At 35.9% G+C, this 23,808-nt stretch overlaps 1 protein-coding gene across 1 annotated transcript; it reads right to left on the reverse strand.

The window, feature by feature from the left end:
* Positions 1–3,268: 3,268 nt before the first annotated feature.
* On the reverse strand, positions 3,269–5,235 carry LOC107942131 (NAC domain-containing protein 43). Its single transcript, XM_016875777.2, has 3 exons — positions 4,806–5,235; positions 4,438–4,709; positions 3,269–4,330 (listed from the first exon to the last, which is right to left on the reverse strand). The coding sequence occupies exons 1-3, from the start codon at positions 4,987–4,989 to the stop codon at positions 3,566–3,568; spliced, it is 1,221 nt and encodes a 406-aa protein (XP_016731266.1). The 5' UTR covers positions 4,990–5,235; the 3' UTR covers positions 3,269–3,565.
* Positions 5,236–23,808: the final 18,573 nt, after the last annotated feature.

The following is a 23,808-nucleotide window of genomic DNA, read 5'->3' on the forward strand; positions in this document are numbered from 1 at the left end:
AAATAGAGACAACCCCTTAAAGGCCTGCACTAAACACATTAACACAACCATAAAAAGAAAACACAATTTGACATAGCTTGCTAGATGGATGGAATTCGAAGGCTATTTTTATAAAAAATCCAAAACTTCTAATTATTTATGAAAATAACTCACTATAAAAATTTTGCATGTAAATGACCCGTTTTAAACAGTAAATATCAGTAATATAATGATGTCATCACATCCAATTTTTTTAAAAAAATAATTTTTTTGAGTGCCGCCATTGTCATTGATGGTATTATATAAAACGTTTAAGGACCTGATAAAACCGTTACCCTTTTCATATTGGATAAAAAAAAGGGCAATGATTGCTACACCAATTAAATGGTTTTCAACTTTTGGTTTAAAATGTTATGTATGTCTCTTTTTAAAATTAAATTTAAATACTCCTTAAAAAATAAGAATAAAAAAATAAATCTTTTTAAATTTTATTATTTTTAAAAACAATAAACTTCAAAACCTATATAAAATTCTTATTTAAATTACTCAAATATATCCCTCAAAAATTTCTTCAAGTTTAAAATAAGAACTTTTTATTTGAGGAAAAATTCTTAAGGGAAATATTTGGGTAATTTTAAATAAGAATTTTATATAGCTTTTTAAGTTTATTATTTTTTTAAAAAATAATAAAATTTAGAAAGGGTTTATTTCTTTTTTTATATTTTTAAAAACTATTTAAATTTAATTTAAAAGTGAGACATTCCTAACATGCAAATAGACAATTAAAAGCATTTAACTGGTGTGGCTAGGAGGAATGATGCCACCACTTTTTTCACCCATTTTAAAAAGGTAATTGCTTCACCAAATTTTGAATGTTTTATATAATTATACCTCAGTTCACTGTCATTAATGGCAACTAAACCCTCAAAAATTTAATTTTAAAAATTATTTACTGTTCAAAACAGATCGTTTACGTACATAATTTTCAAAGTGTATCATTTTTATAAATAATAAAAAAGAATTGAATATTTTTATAAAAAAAAACGAATTGGAAACATGTTGAAATCATGGAACTAATTTGAGTTTCTGTATATGCACACGCATGCATGTTTATGGTGCAAGCAATTGCCACAACATACATTAATTAGGGTGCAAATTGCATGGCATTAATTTTCCTCTTTAGGTTACCACAATTTTCATTACAAATCAATCCAAATTAAGATTCAAACCTATTTTAGTCACATTACCGATATTTTGATGCTATATGTATTTTTCCAGAATTTGCCCCAGTATGTACTATGATTTCCAAAATATATTTTTCTTTTTAAATTAATGCATTTGATTTCTAGCATTTAACAAACACAATTTCTATATGCTACAGGTTTATTCAATAAATTTTGCAATAGAAACAAAAAGGGAAGAAAAACATTGAAGGAAACTAGAACAGGACAAAAGAAGTAGAAAATTTTCTAGCGGCCCTGGCTTAGTGGCTTGTATACTTGTACGTGTGCAACAACATCTTATCCAAATTCCTTAAAGATATTCGCCTTGTTATTTTTATTTATCAACCATCACCAAACTTTAATTAGAATTATATTTTGAGTATTTAATTTTCACGTTATCAAATTGTTATATTTTAATCACTTATATGTTTAATTTTCATTGTCTTCTTACCAAAATGATAATATGACACATTAACTCAAAGAATTAATAACTAATTTAACACCTAAATTATAACTAAAATATCATTTTGATACTTTTAAATTTTTTTAAAAATAATTCTAAAATGATTTTAAAATATCTACAAATGTTAGAAAAATCTAAAAAAAATTAAAATTCACAATTTATTTTGTAAAATTGTAATATATATTTTTTATATTATAATTATATTATTTTTTTTAAACCTTAAAATTCTAAATAGAGTAATTTCTTTAAAAAAAATTCATTTCTTTTCCTCATATAGATGAGAACATACCTGCATTTTACCAGAGTTAATGCATATTTTAGTCACTAAATTTGGTTATTTATACTTAATTAAAACTTAAAATTATTTTGAACTTAATTAATATTTAAACTTGTAAATTATTAATTTATTTAGAAGTATTTGGTTAATGCTATTAATTTTTATCAAAAATTTTAAAAATATTATAATTTTTAGAATTAAAAAAATATATTTTTTAGTTTACGTGCATAACGAATTAAGACAAATGAATGTTCAGAATTAGTCAAAACTAGACTCCTTCTGGGGCATGCACTTTTTAATACTTTTCTATTTTTTATAATGTCAAAAAATAATAATATATAAAAACTAGTATTTTTTTTTAATTTCATGTGCATAATGAGCCTAGATTAATTACGCCCATTTGCTTTGGGCGTACAATTTTAGTAAATTTATTTTTTTGTTATTTTAAAAAATGATAATATAAAAATTGATTGTTTTATTTTATTTTTCATGTGCATAATGAACCCTGATAAATAAATGTGCATGATAAACTTAGATTAATGGGTGTTCTAATTCAGATAAATTTGGACATACTATGTTAGTAATTTTATATTTTTTAATTCAAAAAATTAATAATGTAAAAATCTAATATTTTTAGAAAAATTTCTAGATATTTTTTTAAAATTCTATCACTACAAAATAATAGATAAATGGATAATAGCAACTATGTTCTCCTTAACAAGATCCCATCTTAATTAATTTTGTATGAGGAGGATCAACGACAAGTGATGAGAAAAAAAGTGGGCTCATTCATACGGTGCAACTTCACCAATTTATCTCTTTAGAATTTTATGAATATTAAGATATTTTAGAACTATTACTAAAAAATTGTTAAAAGTATGGTAATGAAATTTTGACTTTAGTTTGAGAGCCAAATTAGTTATTAACCTTTTAAGTTAACATGTCATGTCATCATTCTATTAAGAAGTAATAGAAGATAAAAATGAGTGGTAAAAAATATAAAAATTCGATAATGTTATATAACTTTTTAAAAGTTAATTAATTAAAATGTAATTTTGATACAAAATTTATGGAATTTTAAAAAAAGAAAAATCGTAGAAAAGTTGTGGTTGGTTAGGTGAGACAACGGTATCTTAAAAGTCCCAATCTTGAGCATAACAGATTGAATAGTTTAGGTTAATTTTTCATTTGCAAATTAATGATTCCATATTTCCAATGTACTGCAACCAAGTGGATATAATCATTTGTTTTTGGGTGAGACTCTTAAAGTCAGCAATAAGCTATGATTAAACTTTTGTCAAGCATTTTTTCAAGATAGTTAACGAATTAGGGTAAGATCACAATCCACTTTGGAAATGATTACAAGTAGGAAAATTAAAAAAAGAGCACATTAACCAGACTCTAATCCCTATAATAACCCTTCCAGAGAAGATGAGTGGTGATTAAACGACACCGTTATTAAGTAAAAGTGTAATGGGTTGATGCCATCTCATCTCTCTCATATTTCAACCTTATTTATGCAAAATACATGTGTATAATATGTATGTCCACGTATACCTAATTAAGAATACTTGAGGAAATGAGCAGGCTTGTTTGTATGACCTTGACATGTATTTACCTCTGTTATACCGACAGGTGGCACAAGGGATCTGATGACGACGGTGACGATGACTTAGTCAAGCTCCATAGATCATTCTCGTTGCTGTAGACCTGGGGGTTTTGATTTGATCTGTGCATATTTATGTGCGATAATTGAATATCATCATCATCTTCATCATCATCGTGACAAAGACCGAAAACCGCATTAGGGTCAGTAAAACATGATAGTTGCTTGCTTGTCTCTACTTGACCATTTAGCTGGGATGCTACAAGGCGGTCCAGAGTGACCCAGTCATTAACGCCATTTTTGGACTCATTATTAGTATTGTCAAAACCAGCAGCAGCAGCAGAGGGTTCAATTTCAGTCAGCATATCGTCTATGGACTGGGAACATGGCTTGAAGCTTCGATGCTGATCAAAGTGTGCGGTATAGATGGGAAGGGCTGGGAGAGATTGGCTTTCCAGCCTCTGGAGGTGCATAAAACTTTCATGTAACCCATCGCTGATTCCTCCTGCGTTGTTCGCAACTAGCATTCTTAGATGATTGTTGGTGTTGGCGTTGGGAATATTCAATGAATCGTTCTCCATCTTGCAAGTCCTTCCCATATAAAGAAAAAATTGATCTAAAACCCCGTCGTTGCCTGAGCAAAGCATCTGCGTCTTGGAATCAAGGGAAGTGGAGGAGGAGCTTTTGGGACTCTCTAGGGTTTTCTGATAATTCTTCTTTCTAAATACACGGCAAACCACCCAGCCTTCTTCAGCCATAGAATCGCCAATGGGATTGGGTGCCTGTAGCGCACCCATTTAATATTTTAATATAACCAAAAAAGATACGTACAAGAGGATATTTTTTGTTATATTATATACATACAAAGATATTGTAAAGTAATGCTTACATTAGAGTCAAGGGTGTTGGTATCGTCAAGCCTGTACTCGTGCATAATCCAATCAGATTTTTGACCATGTGGAGCTCTTCCTTTATAAAAAACCAATGTCTTCCTCAACCCAATTCTTCTAAAGCTACTATAAATGATCTTGTCACGTCCAGTAGCTTTCCAGAATCCGGCAGCTGTTGCCCGATTCGTTCTGGTCCCCGTGGGGTATTTCTTGTCCTTGTGGCTGAAGAAGTACCAATCATTTTGTGGGGTGGATCCTATTCTGCACTTCTCTGCATATCATCAACAAACCCCATCAGGATTTCATTTAAAAAAAATAAAGAAGAAAAAGATGCAGTGTTTAATAACGGCAATTTGTCAGTAGCTACCTTGTATATCCCAGGGCTCAAGCTTGTTAAGATCAACTTCCCGAATAACATCCAAGTCTATCTTTTCATAAGCTACTTTCTTTCTGAGGTAATAGTGAAGAAGCTCCTCCTCTGTGGGATGAAATCTAAAACCAGGAGGGACCTGAGACTGACCATTTATTGATAGATTCATTTCTTCTGACATTACCCGATGATCTTCTCTTCTCGTCTTCAAGTGTGAAAGAAAATGAAAGAGACGGGCAAACGGGGAGGGAATAACAGAAAGATAAAAAGAAAGAGAAAGAGAGGAATGCGTAGAGATGGAGAGGGTGATGCAGCGATGATAATTTATAATGGTTAGGGCATGGAATGGTTGAAAGATGCATGGAAAAGTTTTGGTATGATGGCCATTGGTGTACTTTGGGCATGGGGTCTATGCCCTTGAAAAGACCCAACCACCTAAAAACTAGACATTATAGAAGGGGAGGAAAGTAATGGGTGAATATATATAGGGAAAGTAGGTCCCGTAATATTGGTGGAAAAAAAAGGAACCATGGGCCCTACGCCCCAAAATATATGGGTTAGAAGTGTGAGAGCGGGGGGCACGCCCACATCCCAACTATGACCTTCGACCTTAATATCCATCTGAAAGCCACCTCTAAAACCACCTCCATTTTTTCTCAAGAATAAATAAAATAAAATATTCATAATGTATAATTTTAAACATTGTTAATTAATTTCATCATGTCATCTAATTAAAAATTTTAATTATAATCAATTTCATTGAAACAAATGAAATATATAGAAACTCCTAAAAACCACCTCAACGACAAGAAAAGAGGGATGATGGGGTCGGAGCCACTGAGCTTTCATGGTCCCCTAAACCAAGAAAGACATGATGCCCTTTGTGGCGACTTAGCTACCTTACACTGTGGGCTGGGTTTTACACCTTCGACTGTCAGATATTTTATTCTTTTTACTTGAGATCATTTTTTTGATATACGTATTATTATGGTATAAATTTTTTTGATAAACACATGTGATATAAGGATAGATGGGTTTAATTTATACAAAAAAAATAAAAATAAAAGAGAGGGTAGAGAATGAATGTTTATAAACTTAGGTATATACAGTGTCACAATATTGCATAAAAACAGAAAGGCCACGTGTTGGATACTATTTAGGTAAGTGAAATGGCCCAAAAACCTACACGTGGAAGATAGGAGGGAGAGGAGAAATGTGTTATAAAAATGCATGTTTTTCTGCCCCGTGCCTTTTGCTTTCTTTGATTTTACATGGCAACCGCTTAATCTTTAATTTGATTAGTCTCAAAAAGTATAACCACACAGGTTATGAATTAATCTAATAATAATGAAAGAGAATAGCCATCATTATGAAGACGTAAAATTTGACCACAACCCACATGAGAGTTGCTCCGTATAGGGGAATCTAATTCATCAACTCCCTCAATTAATCTCATGTTCTATGTTTGATTTAGAGCACCTTTTTTTCTTTTGGGCCACAACACTCTTCCAATTAACAAAAAGTAGACATTATGTTTGCTATAAACGTGAGATGACAAGACAAGTAACGACAGTAGGACAACACAAATAAAAAAAGTGAATTTCATTTCTCTTTTAACAATGAATTGCTAATTTTTAGGTTAATAATCTTTAAGTTTTTATAGGGTAGAAAATTAAAATTTCTAGAAGGGTGAAATTCTTAATTACATCAAAAAAAAAAATTAAATGCAGTGATGCCATGTAATCCCCCCCTCTCTCTCTCTATATGTAATCATTCACTCAACAGTGAGAAGGAATTATAAAGATTTCCAGGACTTTTGGGTCATATAGTATACCTAAATAATTAAGGCAGCTATATTTGGGTGAGACGGTTGTTTTGAGTATCAGCAAAAAGAAAAAGAGGCATTTTTTTATCATTTTTGTATTAATATACCTGTTAAAGGAACAAGGTTCACAAGTTCTCCTTACCTTAAAACATACCATATGAGTTTGTATTTTCTTAAAGGTTTTACGAGTTTGTATTCGTATCTTATCATTTACTGAAGGTTTATTAGTAAGCAAAGCTTCACTAAAAATTAATTAAGCCTTTAATAAAATTTAGAATTCAATGAAGTTCTTAAAGGATGAAAAATTAATTAATGAAGTCCCTCCGTTAACGTTGATATATCATGTTTGACCGTTAAATTTCGCTAACGTAGTTGGTAGACTAATTGGACAACGATACGAGACAATCAGTGTATATCATAATGACATCAGCAAAAAAAATCCTAAAAGTAAATATAAAAAAACACATTTAGGATGAATCTGGACAATAGTTTGTCCAAGTTCATTCTAGTTGTGATTTTTAAATAATTTGTAAAAATTAAAAAAATTATTATGAAAGAATTATTTAAAAATTATTAAATTTATTTTTAAAATGGAAATATATTTAAAAGAATTTGAACAACCATTTATCCAAGCTCATTCCAAATGTGATTTTTATTAGTTTTTAGTAAATTTGATAAGTTTTTATAACTTCTTATAATTATTAATAATTTCCCATATTTTTATTTTTATTTTGTGATTTCTTTAAGAATTATTTTCTAAAAAATATTTATTTTTAGGATATTTTTATTATTTTTTAAAAAGGTTTTGATGTAATTGGTTGTCATGTGCTGTTGTTTAATTGGTCTATTAGTCACATCAATGAAACTTAACAATTAAACATGATCAACATTAAGGAAGGAGATTTATTGATTAATTTTTCATCTTTTAAAGACTCAATTGGATGCTAAATTTTGTAAATTAATTTTTTTAATTTTTGTTAATAATAATAATAATATACTTCACATTTTACAAATTTGATGATTTCATGGCATTGGATTTTCTTTTTCTTTTTCCTAAATCTTTGTAATCCAGAACTGTTTTATGACATATTTATTGGTAATTATTTTTAGAAACGAATTTTCGCTTCTTAAGTATGCATGAAGTCCAGGGGTAACCCCGTAACTATCATTTCCCAAATTTCATGATTTCATCTTAATGCTTGTTAGTACTACTTTATCAAAGAAATGATTTTTTTTTATAACTTCTTAATTGAGTTGATATGTGACATTTATGTAAAAAAAGAAGGGTTTTTTATATTATTATTTATTAAAAATAATTATATTTAAAAATAAATAGTTGTTATTTTTAGTGGCAATTATTTATTAAAGTAAATAAAAAGACCTTAGCTGGTAGCATATTTATAGCAAATGACATATTTATAGGTCTTTTGATAGGTAGGGCAGGGTTAAGTTTCGTTGAATAAGTTGAATTGATATTATTTTATTTTTTCTACTATTTATAATATTTTTAATCTATTTAATTTTTTAAATTTTCATATTGATTTTGGATTTTAGTTTTGTTATCTTTATTTTGAAAAAATAAGTTTTAAATATTTTATGATTTCAATATAATTTATTTTAGAGGAATTTACGTGACCTACTACATTTGGTCAAGAACCTTTGATTTCCTTTGCACTATTATTTTATATTCAAATCTCTTTATAATTTTAATCATCCATAATTGCTGTAGCGGTTTTTCTATTAAAATAATTCATTTATCCCTATGCTCCTACTAGTCACGCTCTCAATAAAATTTTATAAATTTAATTAGTTTTGTTGCTCATGTGATACCCAAAAAGAACCTTTATATATTAGGTTGATGACATAAATTGAAGGCAATCATCTATGTATGAATTGCATATTATTAGCCCATCATTTACCACTTACAACATAAATCATATTTTTCTAATAACTGAAAATCTTCCATAAATGTAGAAAATTTGTACAGCTTAAACCAATAGAAGTAAATTGAAAAACATAGAGTTGTATCACCACCAACTTGTTATAATATTCGTGAACCAATCTCCACAAATTTCTATTACAATTCAACAAATTTACCCTATTTATATCCATAGTCTTCCTCCGGACTAAGCAATAGAAATGCCAACCGTTTTATACACTATTAAGTTTTATTTATTTTCTTTCTTGAACTCCAAGGCCATACTTTCGTGCAAGACTTTTTATTAATTATTACTAAATTTATATTTTTGAATATTATGCCCTTCAATTTTTTTATTTTATAGATTTCGTAATTTAATGTCGCAAATTTAGTATTACTTTTAATGTCACCTTTACATTAATTATTATTCATGAAAGAAAAACAAATCAAATATTAAAACTTTGCATTTTAATTTTATTCATGTATGTTTTTTTTATAAGTTTATACTGATTTTAAATATTTTAATTACACTATAACATTCTTAACGTTCAACTTTAATTAATATAAAATTTGCATATATGATGTTTAAATTTTAAACTTTTTAATTGATTATCTTAAATTATATATTAATAATATTAAAATTTAAATATTTTCAAACTATGTTATTTGTTATGAAATTAAGCCGAAGGTAGAAATAAAATTTTTTTTTATATTTTAAATGTATTTTATAATTAAAATTAAATGGTACAAAACTACATGTGTTCTCATCCCTTTTACTGAGCTGAGTCCTGTTCGAACCGGGGGCGATATTTAAATAAAGTTTTCCTAATAATGTCAACTTGAGGATTGGTAGTTGGTCCAAATATATGAGGACTTCTACTTCTTCCAACCACTTGTTAATAAATAGAATATATATATTATATCTCTCATAAATTTTTTTTAACTTATATATTTATACTATATTTAAAAGGCTTATTAAATTGGTATCACACTTCAACCGTGTAACGCCCCAATTTTCGGGAATTCTGTAAAAGTTGTAAAATTTAAAATTCTGTGTTCTGTTTGTTATGTGTAGGATTAATCATGTTGGTGGGCCTCAAGAAGGCCCAAGCTTAGGATAAAACCCGGTAGTTTTAATTAAATTTAATTCTATAAGAGAAAGGGGTTCTGATAAATTGGGCTTTTAGGAATTATTTGTGAAAAATGGATCACAATGAAGCAAGTGGTGAAGTGGCATGTGACGCCACAGGGAAGGCTATAAGTGGCGTGTGGAAGCTTGGGGAGGACCCAGGTTCAAGTCACATTATAGCAAAAACAAGGGATTAATTTTTATGAACAGAAAAGGTAACTAATGGAACTGAAGTAAAAGTCTGTCAGGAGGAGTTTGAATTGCTCAGGCGATTGAGTAAGGAGGGGATAAGGGAGAGGATTTAGGAGCTGATCAAGGAGGATGGTGTTGGCCGAATAGTGGACTCTTGGGGAGCAAGAGTTGGCCGACCAAGGGTTTCTTTAGGGGGGAAAATTTCGGCTAGGTCAAAAGCTAGGTATAAATTTGGCATTTGGAAGTGTTGTGCCGTTTTTTTCTTTTCTGACCATTTTCCTTCTCTTCCTTTCTTTTCTTTTCTTTTTTCTCTCCATCTATCTTCCTTCTTCTTTCCCCATAGCCGAATCCTTCCATTATTTTATTCATCTCCACGTTCTTATCATTGTTCTTAAGCCTTATATACAAAAACCGAAATCCCGAAAGCTTGATTCTTTTTGTGCCGATTTCTTATAACCAAAACCACATCTCTTCTCTTCATCATTTGTGGCCGATTCACCAGCCCTCTAAAACCTCAAGTTTTAACGACAAGACCATAGCAAAACCCTCTCGTTTTACCTTTCTAAACACAAGTTGCAAAAAGTGGAAAAACCCCACATTAAAACGGACTTGGCCGAATACTGAAGTCACTAAAAGCCCGACTTTTGTTATCATCTGTGGGCTTAGATCTACATCGGGATCGAGTGGGAAACTCATTGGAATCATTCACTAAGGAATTGGTGGTAAGTCTTCTCCAAAACTTAGTATTCTTACATATTTTAGGAAAAGCTGAAATCCCTAAAAGTTAGGGAGGTTGTCGATTTGGACTTGTAACCCTGAGGGGTCGTAATAACTATTTTGTTTTGGTAATAGCGTGATTTAGAGGCGGTTGATCAAGGGCTTGGACCGGTGGAATGATCGAATCTTGGGAGTTAACCATCTTTCGGCAGTAAGGTAAGAGCAATAAGGATTTTAGGCATGTTTGGCCGAATGTGGTAGGGGACTATATACTCAATCTTATTTCGATATTTGGAGTAATATTAAGTGATTCAATTGTAGGCAGTTCGTTTGTAGATCTCGTCGAGGAAATCCCAAAAATAGGTGTGTAACTGACACCCTCTCATAGGCTAGATCGGCAAAAGCCGAAAAGCTGAAATGCCGAAAAGCTGGTATTTTGGGCACTTGCGAGTGTGCGAATGCTCGTAAGACGTATGGGTAATTATTACTGGTAATCGAAAGTGATAAAACTGTAGTATGCGCGATTTCGTGCGTTTTGATATTTTGGGCTTAATGGGCCAAAACTGGGTTAATGGGCCAACGGGCCGAATTCGGTAAGAACACTTGGTAAGTGTTTCTGGCTAAACGTAATGGCTACGATATGCATGGTAACCTTAGAAATAGTTAGATGTACTATTATACCCCTATGTATGCAAAATTACCATAATACCCCTATGTATGCAAAATGACCTTTATACCCCTAGGGTTATTTTTTGTCTGAAAAGCATGATGAATTAAATTTGTATGATGTATGCCATGAATGTATATCTGTTGCATGGGGACATGGGTTATATTATGGAGGAAGCGTCCTAGTGGCTATGCCACGAATTATCTGTTCTGGTGGCCCTGCCACATATATCTGTTCTGGTGGCACTGCCACAAAATATCTGTATCTGGTGACTCTGTCACATTTTTTGTATCTGGCAGCCATGCTGCATATTTCTGTGGCGTGTAGCGGTTGGGTGGGTCGAGTAGTCTCCCCACATCGCGAAAGGATGGTATGGGGGTGTATGTGGTTGGATATGGTTGGGTTTCTGCATAAGCATGATATATCTGTTCTGATCTGTTCTGGGGCTATGGGCTTATTCTGAAATCTGTTCTGGGCTAAGGCCAACTTATTCTGTCTCTGTGGTTTGAACTGATTTAGGCTATGGTTGGGTTGAATTACACACTGAGTTTCCCAAAACTCACCCCTTATTTTCATCCTCGCAGGTAATCCTCAACCATAGTGGGCTTGGAGCTGTGAGGGATTCGGACTGGCCACATGTTTCTACGAACCTGGTTTCTTTCTGGTGAACTGGACGTCATTTTAATTTCATTTATGGTTTTGGGTTTTAAGTGTAATAAGGCCGCTTAACTATTTTTTATGGTTTTGTTTTACTTTTATTATTTTATTTTATTATGATGAAAAAAAAACTATGATAACTAAGGAAAATGGGTTAGCTTTAGGACGCGTTTTCAAAAACATTAAGTGATTTCAAAATAACACGATTACAAGTAAGATTTCCGCTAAGCAAACTTTTTCAAACTTAATCATTTTCTTAAGGTAGACATAACCAAACAGTTTTCTCAAAATTACACGAGTCGTTAGGGTGTGGCAATGGTGGTGTGCATGTCTAGGATTGGATCCGAAGGGAGCTTAGTACTTAAGCAGTCCGACGGACTCACCTCCTCTTCTTCCTGGTTTCCTACCTGGTGCACAACTTCTATTCACCTTAACCTGCTTTAAAAAGTATCTTTTACAACCCCAACTAAGTTTTCCAAACTAAGTAAAACGAAACGTTTTGAACGCATCGATGTGGTGCACCGGATCCGGTCATAACGTCTAGGCCGGGTTTGAGGTGTTACATTTAGTGGTATCAGAGCCAAGTTGCAACAATTCGGCTGTGGAATGGGTTTACAAAAACGAAGATTTTTAAAAAAAAAATCGATTTTTAAATCTGGACTCCTGAAGGTGGCATTCCGAATCTCCGGCCCAAGCCTGTAAGTATTCTGAATTTTTCTGAATATATTTTGAATTATCTGTCTGTACTGAGACTTTATTAGAATACTCTAAATAGGATGCTACTGAAATCTTAGAAAAGGTTGCTAAAAGACTGAAACTGTAGCTAGACGTCAATTCTACGAAAACCACCTCTGAATTACTGTTTGAATCATAAAACATCTGTAATAATCACTGGAATGCTAAAATTAATGCATAAAATTCGTAAACAGATAATACGAAATGAGTACGCGAGCAGCTCGAGGTAGAGGCCGTGGACGAGGCCGAGGAAGAGCTCGAGCAGGATCTTCGTCTTCAGGACATATGCCAGCGGCAGAAGCACCGGTACCATCGGCAATGGAAGTGGAATCACATGATCATGGTGCCGGGGATGACGCCCTGTCGCAGGCAATACTTCAAGTTCTGGAAAGGGTTGCCGGGGCAAGTTCGGGCAATGGAATTCGAGGATCGATTTCTGAATGACTCTGGGCTAACGGAGCGGAGATCTTTAGGGGTGTATCTGGTGTAGCCCCGAATGTGGCAGAATATTAGTTGGAGGCCACGGAACGAATTATGGATGACTTGGACTGTTCTGTGGAGCAGAAACTGAAAGGGGCCGTATCGTTGCTGCGAGATGAGGCTTATCAGTGGTGGCTCACCGTGAGGGATGGAACCCCAGCTGATAGGGTTACTTAGGAGCTGTTTAAGACAGCCTTTAAAGGAAAGTACGTCGGGGCAAGTTATGTGGACGCCCGTAGGAAAGAATTCCTGAATCTAGTCCAAGGAGGCAAAACTGTTGCTGAGTACGAGGTTGAATTTCTGAGGCTGAGTAGGTATGCTGTGGGAATAGTTGCTACGAAGTATGAGCGTAGCGTTCGCTTTGAGGATGGCCTCAGAGATGACCTTAAGGTGCTGATTGCTCCGCAGAGGGAGCGTGACTTCGCGGTTCTGGTGGAAAAAGCTAAGATCGCTGAGGAGGTAAAGCGTACTGAGAGGCAGAACCGTGAGAAAGATCGGAACCATTTCCGGAGGGATTTTAGACCTTCGGGTGAAGCAAAAAAGAATGTCAAAAGGGCGAGAGTGGAGGAGCCAGTTCGAGCCGTTCCGATGAATGTGGTTAGACCGCCAATCTGTGGGGACTGCGGTAAGGTACACTTGGGTGAGTGTAGGAAATGTTCTGGTGCTTGTTTCTAATGTGGATCTATGGAGCACAGAGTTAAGGACTGTCCACAGAGAGCTGATCAGGCTCAAGTTGCTGTACAGAGGGTTGTTCAACCCATGAGAGGTGGACCACAACCACCGAGAGGACGTGGACAAGGTAGGGGCGGAAATGGGAATGGAAATGGTCGAGGTCGAGGAGCGCCTGGCAGGGGAGCCGAAAATGCTGAGGCTCGACAGCCAGCGTTGGTGTATGCAGCTCGTCGTCGAGAGGAGGGCGACGCACTTGATGTCATAACTGGTACGTTCTTAGTTTCTAATATGCCGTATACTGCCTTGGTGGATATTGGATCTACTCATTCTTATGTTGCGTGTGCCATATCTGGGTCTTTGGGAGTGCATTCTGAGAAGATAGTGAGTGGGGTATCTGTGCTAAGTCCCTTGGGTCACTCGATTAGGGTAGACAAGCTGTATAAGGATGTACCCTTAGGAACTCAAGGTAGGATCTTTCCTGGCGATCTAATGGAGTTGCCGTTTGGAGAGTTTGATCTCATTCTGGGAATGGACTGGCTTGTTAAGCATAAGGTGACTCTAGACTGTGCTACTACGCGAATGGTGCTAAGGACCACGGAAGGGGATGAGGTTAAGGTGATAGGTGAGCGAAGGGACTATTTGTCTAATGTGATATCGGCATTGAGGGCTGAAAAATGGATTCGGAAAGGGTGTGAGGCCTATTTGGCATTTGTAAGTCAAACAGATGTAGAGGGGCTGACAGTGGATAAGGTTAGAACTGTAAAAGAGTTCCAAGATGTCTTTCCGAATGAGCTTCCGGGATTGCCTCCAAATCGGGAAGTCAAATTTGGAATCGACCTGTTGCCTGGGACAGCACCAGTGTCCATTGCACCATATAGGATGGCACCGAAGGAGTTAGTGGAGTTAAAGGCGCAAATTCAAGAATTGTTGGATAGAGGCTTTATTAGACCAAGTGTGTCTCCATGGGGAGCACCGGTGCTATTTGTAAAGAAGAAGGATGGGACGATGCTCATGTGCATTGATTATCGCCAGTTGAATAAACTGACGATTAAGAATAAGTACCCTCTGCCAAGGATTGACGATCTGTTCGACCAGCTTAAGGGAGCTTCTGTATTTTCCAAGATCGATCTTCGATCTGGATATCATCAGTTAAGGGTCAAGGAGGCAGATATTCATAAGACAGCATTCAGGACTCGTTATGGTCATTATGAGTTTCTGGTTATGCCATTTGGACTAACAAACGCTCCTGCAGCGTTTATGGATCTGATGAATCGTCTGTTCCAATCATTTCTAGATCGGTTCGTGGTCGTCTTTATTGAAGATATTCTGGTATATTCTGAGACCGAAGCAAAACATGATGGGCATCTCCGCACTGTGTTGCAAGTGTTAAGGGAGAAGGAACTTTATGCGAAGTTCAGCAAGTGTGAGTTCTGGTTGAGGGAGGTAACCTTTTTGGGGCATGTGGCCTCTACAGAGGGGATTAGAGTAGATCCTCGAAAGATTGAAGCAATTTTGGAATGGAAGCCACCTAGGTCGGTTTCAGAAATTCGAAGTTTCTTAGGGTTGGCAGGATACTACAGAAGGTTTGTGGAAGGTTTTTCTGTGATGGCAGCACCTCTCACAAAACTCATAAGGAAATGAGTACCGTTTGTATGGACGGAGAAACAGCAAGAAGCTTTTGAGAGGTTGAAGAAAGTTCTGACTGAAGCACCTGTGTTAATTCAACCAGAGTCTGGGAAAGATTTTACTGTGTACAGTGATGCATCACACGTAGGTTTAGGTTGTGTGTTGATGCAAGAGGGTAAGGTGGTTGCTTATGCGTCTCGACAACTTAAGCCTCACGAAGGGAACTATCCCACTCATGATTTGGAGTTAGCAACAGTGATCTTTGCACTTAAAATCTGGAGGCATTACTTGTATGGGGAAAGGTGTATTATATACATAGATCATAAGAGTCTCAAGTATTTGCTGACTCATAAGGAACTGAACTGGGGGAGCAATGTTTGATGATCTAAGTCTGTTTGATGATGGAAGTCTGTTGGCTGAATTGCAAGTAAGGCCAACCTGGGTGGATCAGATTAAGGAAAAGCAGTTGAAAGATGAGTCTTTTGTCCCTCGTTTTCAACAAGTTAAGGAAGGGGAAACTTCTGAGTTTGGGTTAAATGATGATGGGGTTCTGTGTTTTCGAGGTAGAATTTGTGTTCCGAAGGACTTTGACTTGAGACAGTCAATTTTAAAGGAAGCTCATGGGGGACTTTGTGCCATGCATCCTGGAGGGAATAAGTTGTACCATGACTTGCGAGAACTGTATTGGTGGCCTGGACTTAAGCGAGAGGTAACGGAATTTGTGGGGAAATGTCTGACATGCCAGCAAGTGAAAGCTGAGCATCAGTTACCTTCTGGATTATTGCAGCCAGTAAAAATACCACTTTGGAAGTGGGAGAGGGTAACCATGGACTTTGTGAGTGGGCTACCCTTGACACCATCGAAGAAAGACTCGATATGGGTGATTGTGAATAGGTTGACCAAGTCGGCTCATTTTATACCTATTCGCACAGACTTTTCTCTTCAGAAGTTAGCCAAGTTGTATGTGGCGGAGACTGTGCGACTACATGGAGTTCCAGTTTCGATTATCTCTGATCGGGATCCTAGATTCACATCTCGGTTTTGGCAAAAGTTGCATGAGGCATTGGGAACGCGATTGAACTTTAGTACGGCTTTCCATCCCCAAACTGATGGTCAGTCGGAAAGAGTTATTCAGATTCTGGAAGACATGTTGAGGGGATGTGTTATTGATTTCCGAGGTAGTTGGGAGGATTACTTGCCTTTGGCAGAGTTTGCATACAACAATAGTTATCAGTCGAGTATTCGAATGGCACCTTATGAAGCACTGTATGGGCGAAGGTGTCGAACACCTAGTTGTTGGACTGAACTGGGGGAGCAACAAGTTCTTGGACCTGAGTTGGTGGCAGATACTGAGGATAAGGTCAAGTTAATTAGAGATCGGTTAAAGGAAGCGTCTGATAGGCAAAAGTCGTATGCATATCTGAAGCGTAAGGAGATTGAATACTCAGTGGGCGATATGGTCTTCTTGAAGGTTTCACCTTGGAAGAAGATACTAAGGTTTGGCAAGAAGGGCAAGTTGAGTCCACGGTTCATTGGGCCTTTTCGGGTTTTGAAGCGAGTAGGCCCAGTGGCTTATCAGTTGGAATTGCCTCCAGAGCTAGACAGGATTCACGATGTTTTTCACGTCTCCATGTCAAGGCGTTATCGTTCTGACCCTACTCATGTCGTGCCGGTTGCAGAAATTGAGGTGCGAACTGATTTGACCTTTAAGGAGGAGCCTGTACAAATATTGGATCGAGACGTTAAGGTTCTGAGGAGGAAATCGGTACCATTAGTGAAAGTGCTTTGGCGTAACCATGGCAGAGAAGAAGCTACTTGGGAGCCAGAGGAGGCAATGCAACAACAATACTCTCATCTGTTTGGATCAGGTAAATTTCGAGGACGAAATTTCTTTAAGAAGGGTAGAGTTGTAACACCCCAATTTTCGGGAATTCTGTAAAAGTTGTAAAATTTAAAATTCTGTGTTCTTCTTGTTATGTGTAGGATTAATCATGTTGGTGGGCCTCAAGAAGGCCCAAGCTTAGGATCAAACCCGGTAGTTTTAATTAAATTTAATTCTATAAGAGAAAGGGGTTCTGATAAATAGGGCTTTTAGGAATTATTTGTGAAAAATGGATCACAAGGAAGCAAGTGGTAAAGTGGCATGTGACGCCACAGGGAAGGCTATAAGTGGCGTGTGGAAGCTTGGGGAGGACCAGGTTCAAGTCACATTGATAGCAAAAACAAGGGATTAATTTTTATGAACAGAAAAGGTAAGTAATGGAACTGAAGTAAAAGTCTGTCAAGAGGAGTTTGAATTGCTTAGGAGATTGAGTAAGGAGGGGATAAGGGAGAGGATTTATGAGCTGATCAAGGAGGATGGTGTTGGCCGAATAGTGGACTCTTGGGGAGCAAGAGTTGGCCGGCCAAGGGTTTCTTTAGGGGGGAAAATTTCGGCTAGGTCAAAAGCTAGGTATAAATTCGGCATTTGGAAGTGTTGTGCCGTTTTTTTCTTTTCTGACCATTTTCCTTCTCTTCCTTTCTTTTCTTTTCTTTTTTCTCTCCATCTATCTTCCTTCTTCTTTCCCCATAGCCGAATCCTCCCATTATTCTATTCATCTCCACGTTCTTATCATTGTTCTTAAGCCTTATATACAAAAGCCAAAATCCCGAAAGCTTGATTCTTTTTGTGCCGATTTCTTATAACCAAAACCACATCTCTTCTCTTCATCATTTGTGGCCGATTCACCAGCCCTCTAAAACCTCAAGTTTTGACGACAAGACCATAGCAAAACCCTCTCGTTTTACCTTTCTAAACACAAGTTGCAAAAAGCAGAAAAACCCCACATTAAAAGGGACTTGGCCGAATACTGAAGTCACTAAAAGCCCGACTTTTGTTATCATCTGAGGGCTTAGATCTACATCGGGATCGAGTGGGAAACTCATTGGAATCATTCACTAAGGAATCAGTGGTAAGTCTTCTCCAAAACTTAGTATTCTTACATATTTTAGGAAAAGCCGAAATCCCTAAAAGTTAGGGAGGTTGTCGATTTGGACTTGTAACCCTGAGGGGTCGTAATAACTATTTTGTTTTGGTAATAGCGTGATTTAGAGGCGGTTGATCAAGGGCTTGGACCGGTGGAACGATCGGATCTTGGGAGTTAACCATCTTTCGGCAGTAAGGTAAAAGCAATAAGGGTTTTAGGCATGTTTGGCCGAATGTGGTAGGGGACTATATACTCAATCTTATTTCGATATTTGGAGTAATATTAAGTGATTCAATTGTAGGCAGTTCGTGTGTAGATCTCATCGAGGAAATCCCAAAAACAGGTGTGTAACTGACACCCTCTCATAGGCTAGATCGGCAAAAGCTGAAAAGCCGAAATGCCGAAAAGCCGATATTTTGGGCACTTGCGAGTGTGCGAATGCTCGTAAGACGTATGGGTAATTATTACTGGTAATCGAAAGTGATAAAACTACAGTACGCGCGATTTCGTGTGTTTTGATATTTTGGGCTTAATGGGCCATGTAACGCCCCGGACCCTTGGCTGTTACTGGGGTCGAACACTAGATGTTAACGGCTTAGTTCGTCAATTATATAGCTCAAACAATGTATTTCTAAAACTTCTAGACAAGCTGACTAGCTGCGTCACAGTAACTTTAAAAATCATATCTCGAGTTCCAAAACTCGAAAACAAATTCCGTAAATTTTCCATGAATCTAGACTCATATAACCATTTATGGATTTATTTCTAGAATTTTTGGTTGGGCCAATTGGTACAGTTTATTAGTTAAAGTCACCCCTGTTTCAGGGTTCGACTACTTTGATCTTCAAGCATTACGACTTAGATATTTCCCTTTAAAGAGCTTCAATACTTATGCCATTTGTTTGCAATAAAACTAGACTCAAAAGGGAATCTATACATATAAGTCATGACTTCTAATTGTCTCTGATTAATTTATGGTGAATTTCTAAAGTTGGGACAGGGGATCCATAAATTGCTCTGGCCCTGTTTCACAAGAGTTTAATTATCTCCTAACATACAGCTCATATGGTCGTTTTGTTTCTTCCATATGAATATAGACTCATCAAGCTTCGATTACATAATTTATTCCTTATTTAATTCCATTCCTACTATTTTTAGTGATTTTTCAACCTCACATCACTGCTGCTGCCAGCATCTGTTACTAAAGCAAACTATGCCTATTTTGTGATTTTTCCTTAATCTAACTAATAATTCATCATACATATCATGAATTTAACGCCGAGAATAATCAGCCATGACAACATTATCAAACCAATTTTTACTAAGATTTATGACGAAGAATTATAGGACCAAAATCCAACTTAACATTTATGCCATTTTCGGATGGCTAAAGTTTACATACCAAAGTTCAACAAAACATAATAGCCTATACATGCCGAAATGTTCTCCTAGGCCAACTAAGAAGAAGATACCCCAAAAAGTTGCAATCCGGTGTGATGACTTTGACGACGGTCACGAGCACACAAAATGGATCAAGAACCTAAATAAGCAACAAATAAGCACACCAAATGAGTACATAACTCAGTAAGTCATAAGCGTCACATAATCATCCATTAATAAATTATCACATGAGAAAACAAAGGAAAAGGAGTTAATTCTCTCCACCCATACCGAAGTATGCTATAGTTCCTTAGACCTTTCGGTTCAATATCATACCAAGTACTACATCAACATTTCATATGCTACTCAACATGATATTTGAGGCATTTTCCATGGATGATTTCATTCTCGTTACATTCATGCAACTAAATGACATTCCCTCTATTCCACGATGAATCTTATGTACGTGACTTCAAGTATAATTATCACATAGGTTCAAGACTTACCAAGCAAAATTCCAAATATAAACATAACGTCTATTAGCCACAAACTCAAGACACTTACTCGTTCTGCTGTCCGTGATCAACTCAATAAGGTCGCACCCTTAGTGTCAATAGTGATTCAAAAACATATAGTAAGTCCGCACACTTAGTGTTATATAATCGAACTCGGACACTTAGTGCTATACAACTTGAACCCGCACACTTAGTGCTATACAATTTGAACCCGCACACTTAGTGCCAATTTCATGATCATAAATGTTTACACCCGCACACTTAGTGCCGAAATCAACAACTCAATACATCTCACCTCCTTTCTTTTTCATTCAATACTTTCATCACCCCATGCATACATGTATATATATTTATCATTCCATTCAGCATAATTACATAGACGTTATGACCATTTAAATCAATACAAAATATATGCTTAATGACTTACTTGTGTTGGGTAAGACGGTTCCAACTCAGCTACTCGATGATCTTTTCTTTGCCTTTGCTCGATTCTCCTCCTTTAACTCCTTGAGCTTAATCAATAAATCAACTAGTTTAACCGCCTTGCTAAATATTTACAATCCAATTACACATGCATATGTATGTTAGTATATTCGGCAATCACCCTTACTAATCACCCATTTAGTCGATTGTAGGGAATTAAATATAATATCTCTAGGATGTACTCTGCATGGCCGAATATACCATGTTAGTTTTTTAACATTTCCTATGTAATTACATATAGGTTTTTACACCTTAAGTTTCACACATTTCACCTTTTAATGCCTATTGCTCATCCCTTTGATCTTAACCTAAATGACAACTCCCTCTCCCCATATCTCAACCGAATTATCCATAACATCAAGACTAAAATTTTGCACCTTGAACTTCATACATTTATAAAAACTTCCATAACTCATTCGGCCCTATCAAGAACCATTTAACATGCTAGGAAAATAATCATAGAGGAAGAAATTAACATTCTCAACAAACTCACCTTTTGACCGAATGTACAAGGAGCCTCTAAACTACTCATCCAAAATCCCTACCCTATTCTAAGACTTAGTCATTCGGCATATAGCCCAAATCACCATGAAAAATCTCAACTTTCTTGACATTACCAAGAGTGCATCCACAATTTAGCTTAGCATATTATAAATCCAAATCAACAAATTCAAAGCTTACCTCCTATAGCTAAAGATGAATGCCGACTTGCTCTAGGTAAGTTCCCCTTATTTTTCTTCCTTGTTTCGGCCTTGGCAAGATGGAGAAGAAGATGAACACTCCTCTTCCCTTTTTCTCTTTTATTCAATTTTGTTATAATTATTTTAAGCCATTTGTTAACTAAACAAAACATATTAAATTAGAATAAGTGGAGCACCATCACCCCTTGGCCGGCCACTCTTCATCTTTTGGGTAAATTGACATGCAAAACCACCCTTTTTGGTACATGCACTAATAGACCATTTTAAATTAGCCTATCATATTTCACCATGTCTCATATTGATCCCTATTTAATAATTTCTCATGCAATTGGCAAAATTAGAGAATGAAACTTCCACATACTCATGTACACACATAATAAGCATAGAATATAGCAATTAATTATTTATATGACTCGATTTTGTGGTCCCGAAACCACTTTCCGACTAGGGTCACACTAGGGCTGTCACAGGCCAAAACTGGGTTAATGGGCCAATGGGCCGAATTCGGTAAGAACACTCGGTAAGTGTTTCTGGCTAAACGTAATGGCTACGATATGCATGGTAACCTTAGAAATAGTTAGATGTACTATTATACCCCTATGTATGCAAAATTACCATAATACCCCTAGGTATGCAAAATGACCTTTATACCCCTAGGGTTAATTTTTGTCTGAAAAGCATGATGAATTAAATTTGTATGATGTATGCCATGAATGTATATCTGTTGCATGGGGACATGGGTTATATTATGGAGGAAGCGTCCTGGTGGCTATGCCACAAATTATCTGTTCTGGTGGCCCTGCCACATATATCTGTTCTGGTGGCACTGCCACAAAATATCTGTATCTGGTGACTCTGTCACATTTTCTGTATTTGGCAGCCATGCTGCATATTTCTGTGGCGTGTAGCGGTTGGGTGGGTCGAGTAGTCTCCCCACATCGCGAAAGGATGGTATGGGGGTGTATGTGGTTGGATATGGTTGGGTTTCTGCATAAGCATGATATATCTGTTCTGATCTGTTCTGGGGCTATGGGCTTATTCTGAAATCTGTTCTGGGCTAAGGCCAACTTATTCTGTCTCTGTGGTTTGAACTGATTTAGGCTATGGTTGGGTTGAATTACACACTGAGTTTCCCAAAACTCACCCCTTATTTTCATCTTCGCAGGTAATCCTCAACCATAGTGGGCTTGGAGCTGTGAGGGATTCGGACTGGCTACATGTTTCTACGAACCTGGTTTCTTTCTGGTGAACTGGACGTCATTTTAATTTCATTTATGGTTTTGGGTTTTAAGTGTAATAAGGCCGCTTAACTATTTTTTATGGTTTTGTTTTACTTTTATTATTTTATTTTATTATGATGAAAAAAAACTATGATAACTAAGGAAAATGGGTTAGCTTTAGGACGCGTTTTCAAAAACATTAAGTGATTTCAAAATAACACGATTACAAGTAAGACTTTCGCTAAGCAAACGTTTTCAAACTTAATCATTTTCTTAAGGTAGACATAACCGAACGGTTTTCTTAAAATTACACGAGTCGTTAGGGTGTGGCAATGGTGGTGTGCATGTCTAGGATTGGATCCGAAGGGAGCTTGGTACTTAAGCAGTCCGACGGACTCACCTCCTCTTCTTCCTGGTTTCCTACCTGGTGCACAGCTTCTATTTACCTTAACCTGCTTTAAAAAGTATCGTTTACAACCCCAACTAAGTTTTCCAAACTAAGTAAAACGGAACGTTTTGAATGCATCGATGTGGCACACCGGATCCGGTCATAACGTCTAGGCCGGGTTTGGGGTGTTACAAATCGAATCTCAACCCTATTGAACAATTATTAAAAATCCTTCCATTTATTTATATCTATACTATATTTAAGGAGTTTACTGAGTCAGTGCCACTTTTCAATTGGTTTCTGACCCAATTGAGTAATTACCAAAAACCTTTTTCTTTTATAAAATGATTAATATAATTTTTCACCTATATCATGAATGTTCCATAATTTTGATATATGATAGAACATATTTTTGGCATGAACTCAAAAAATAATAATAATATAATAATAATTTTAAACGATGCAGGCACAGTTTAGGCAACAGAAACCGTCTGCATAAATCCAAAACATTAGTGAGGATGGATGTAAGAAAAGAATGGTGCTAACTGTTTATTATTGTATAATCGTTGTTTCATCATATATAACGGTAGCACTACACATATTCAGTTATGAGATAGTGGCTGAGCCCTAATCATGATCGTTATTGGACAGAATTCCATGGCTAATCATCATTGTTTTTGGGCGACAACTGATGGAACAACCACTTCCTACTAACCTGCACTCGACATC

The sequence above is a fragment of the Gossypium hirsutum genome, chromosome A08 (genome assembly GCF_007990345.1).
Source record: "Gossypium hirsutum isolate 1008001.06 chromosome A08, Gossypium_hirsutum_v2.1, whole genome shotgun sequence".
Taxonomy (NCBI): Eukaryota; Viridiplantae; Streptophyta; class Magnoliopsida; order Malvales; family Malvaceae; genus Gossypium; species Gossypium hirsutum.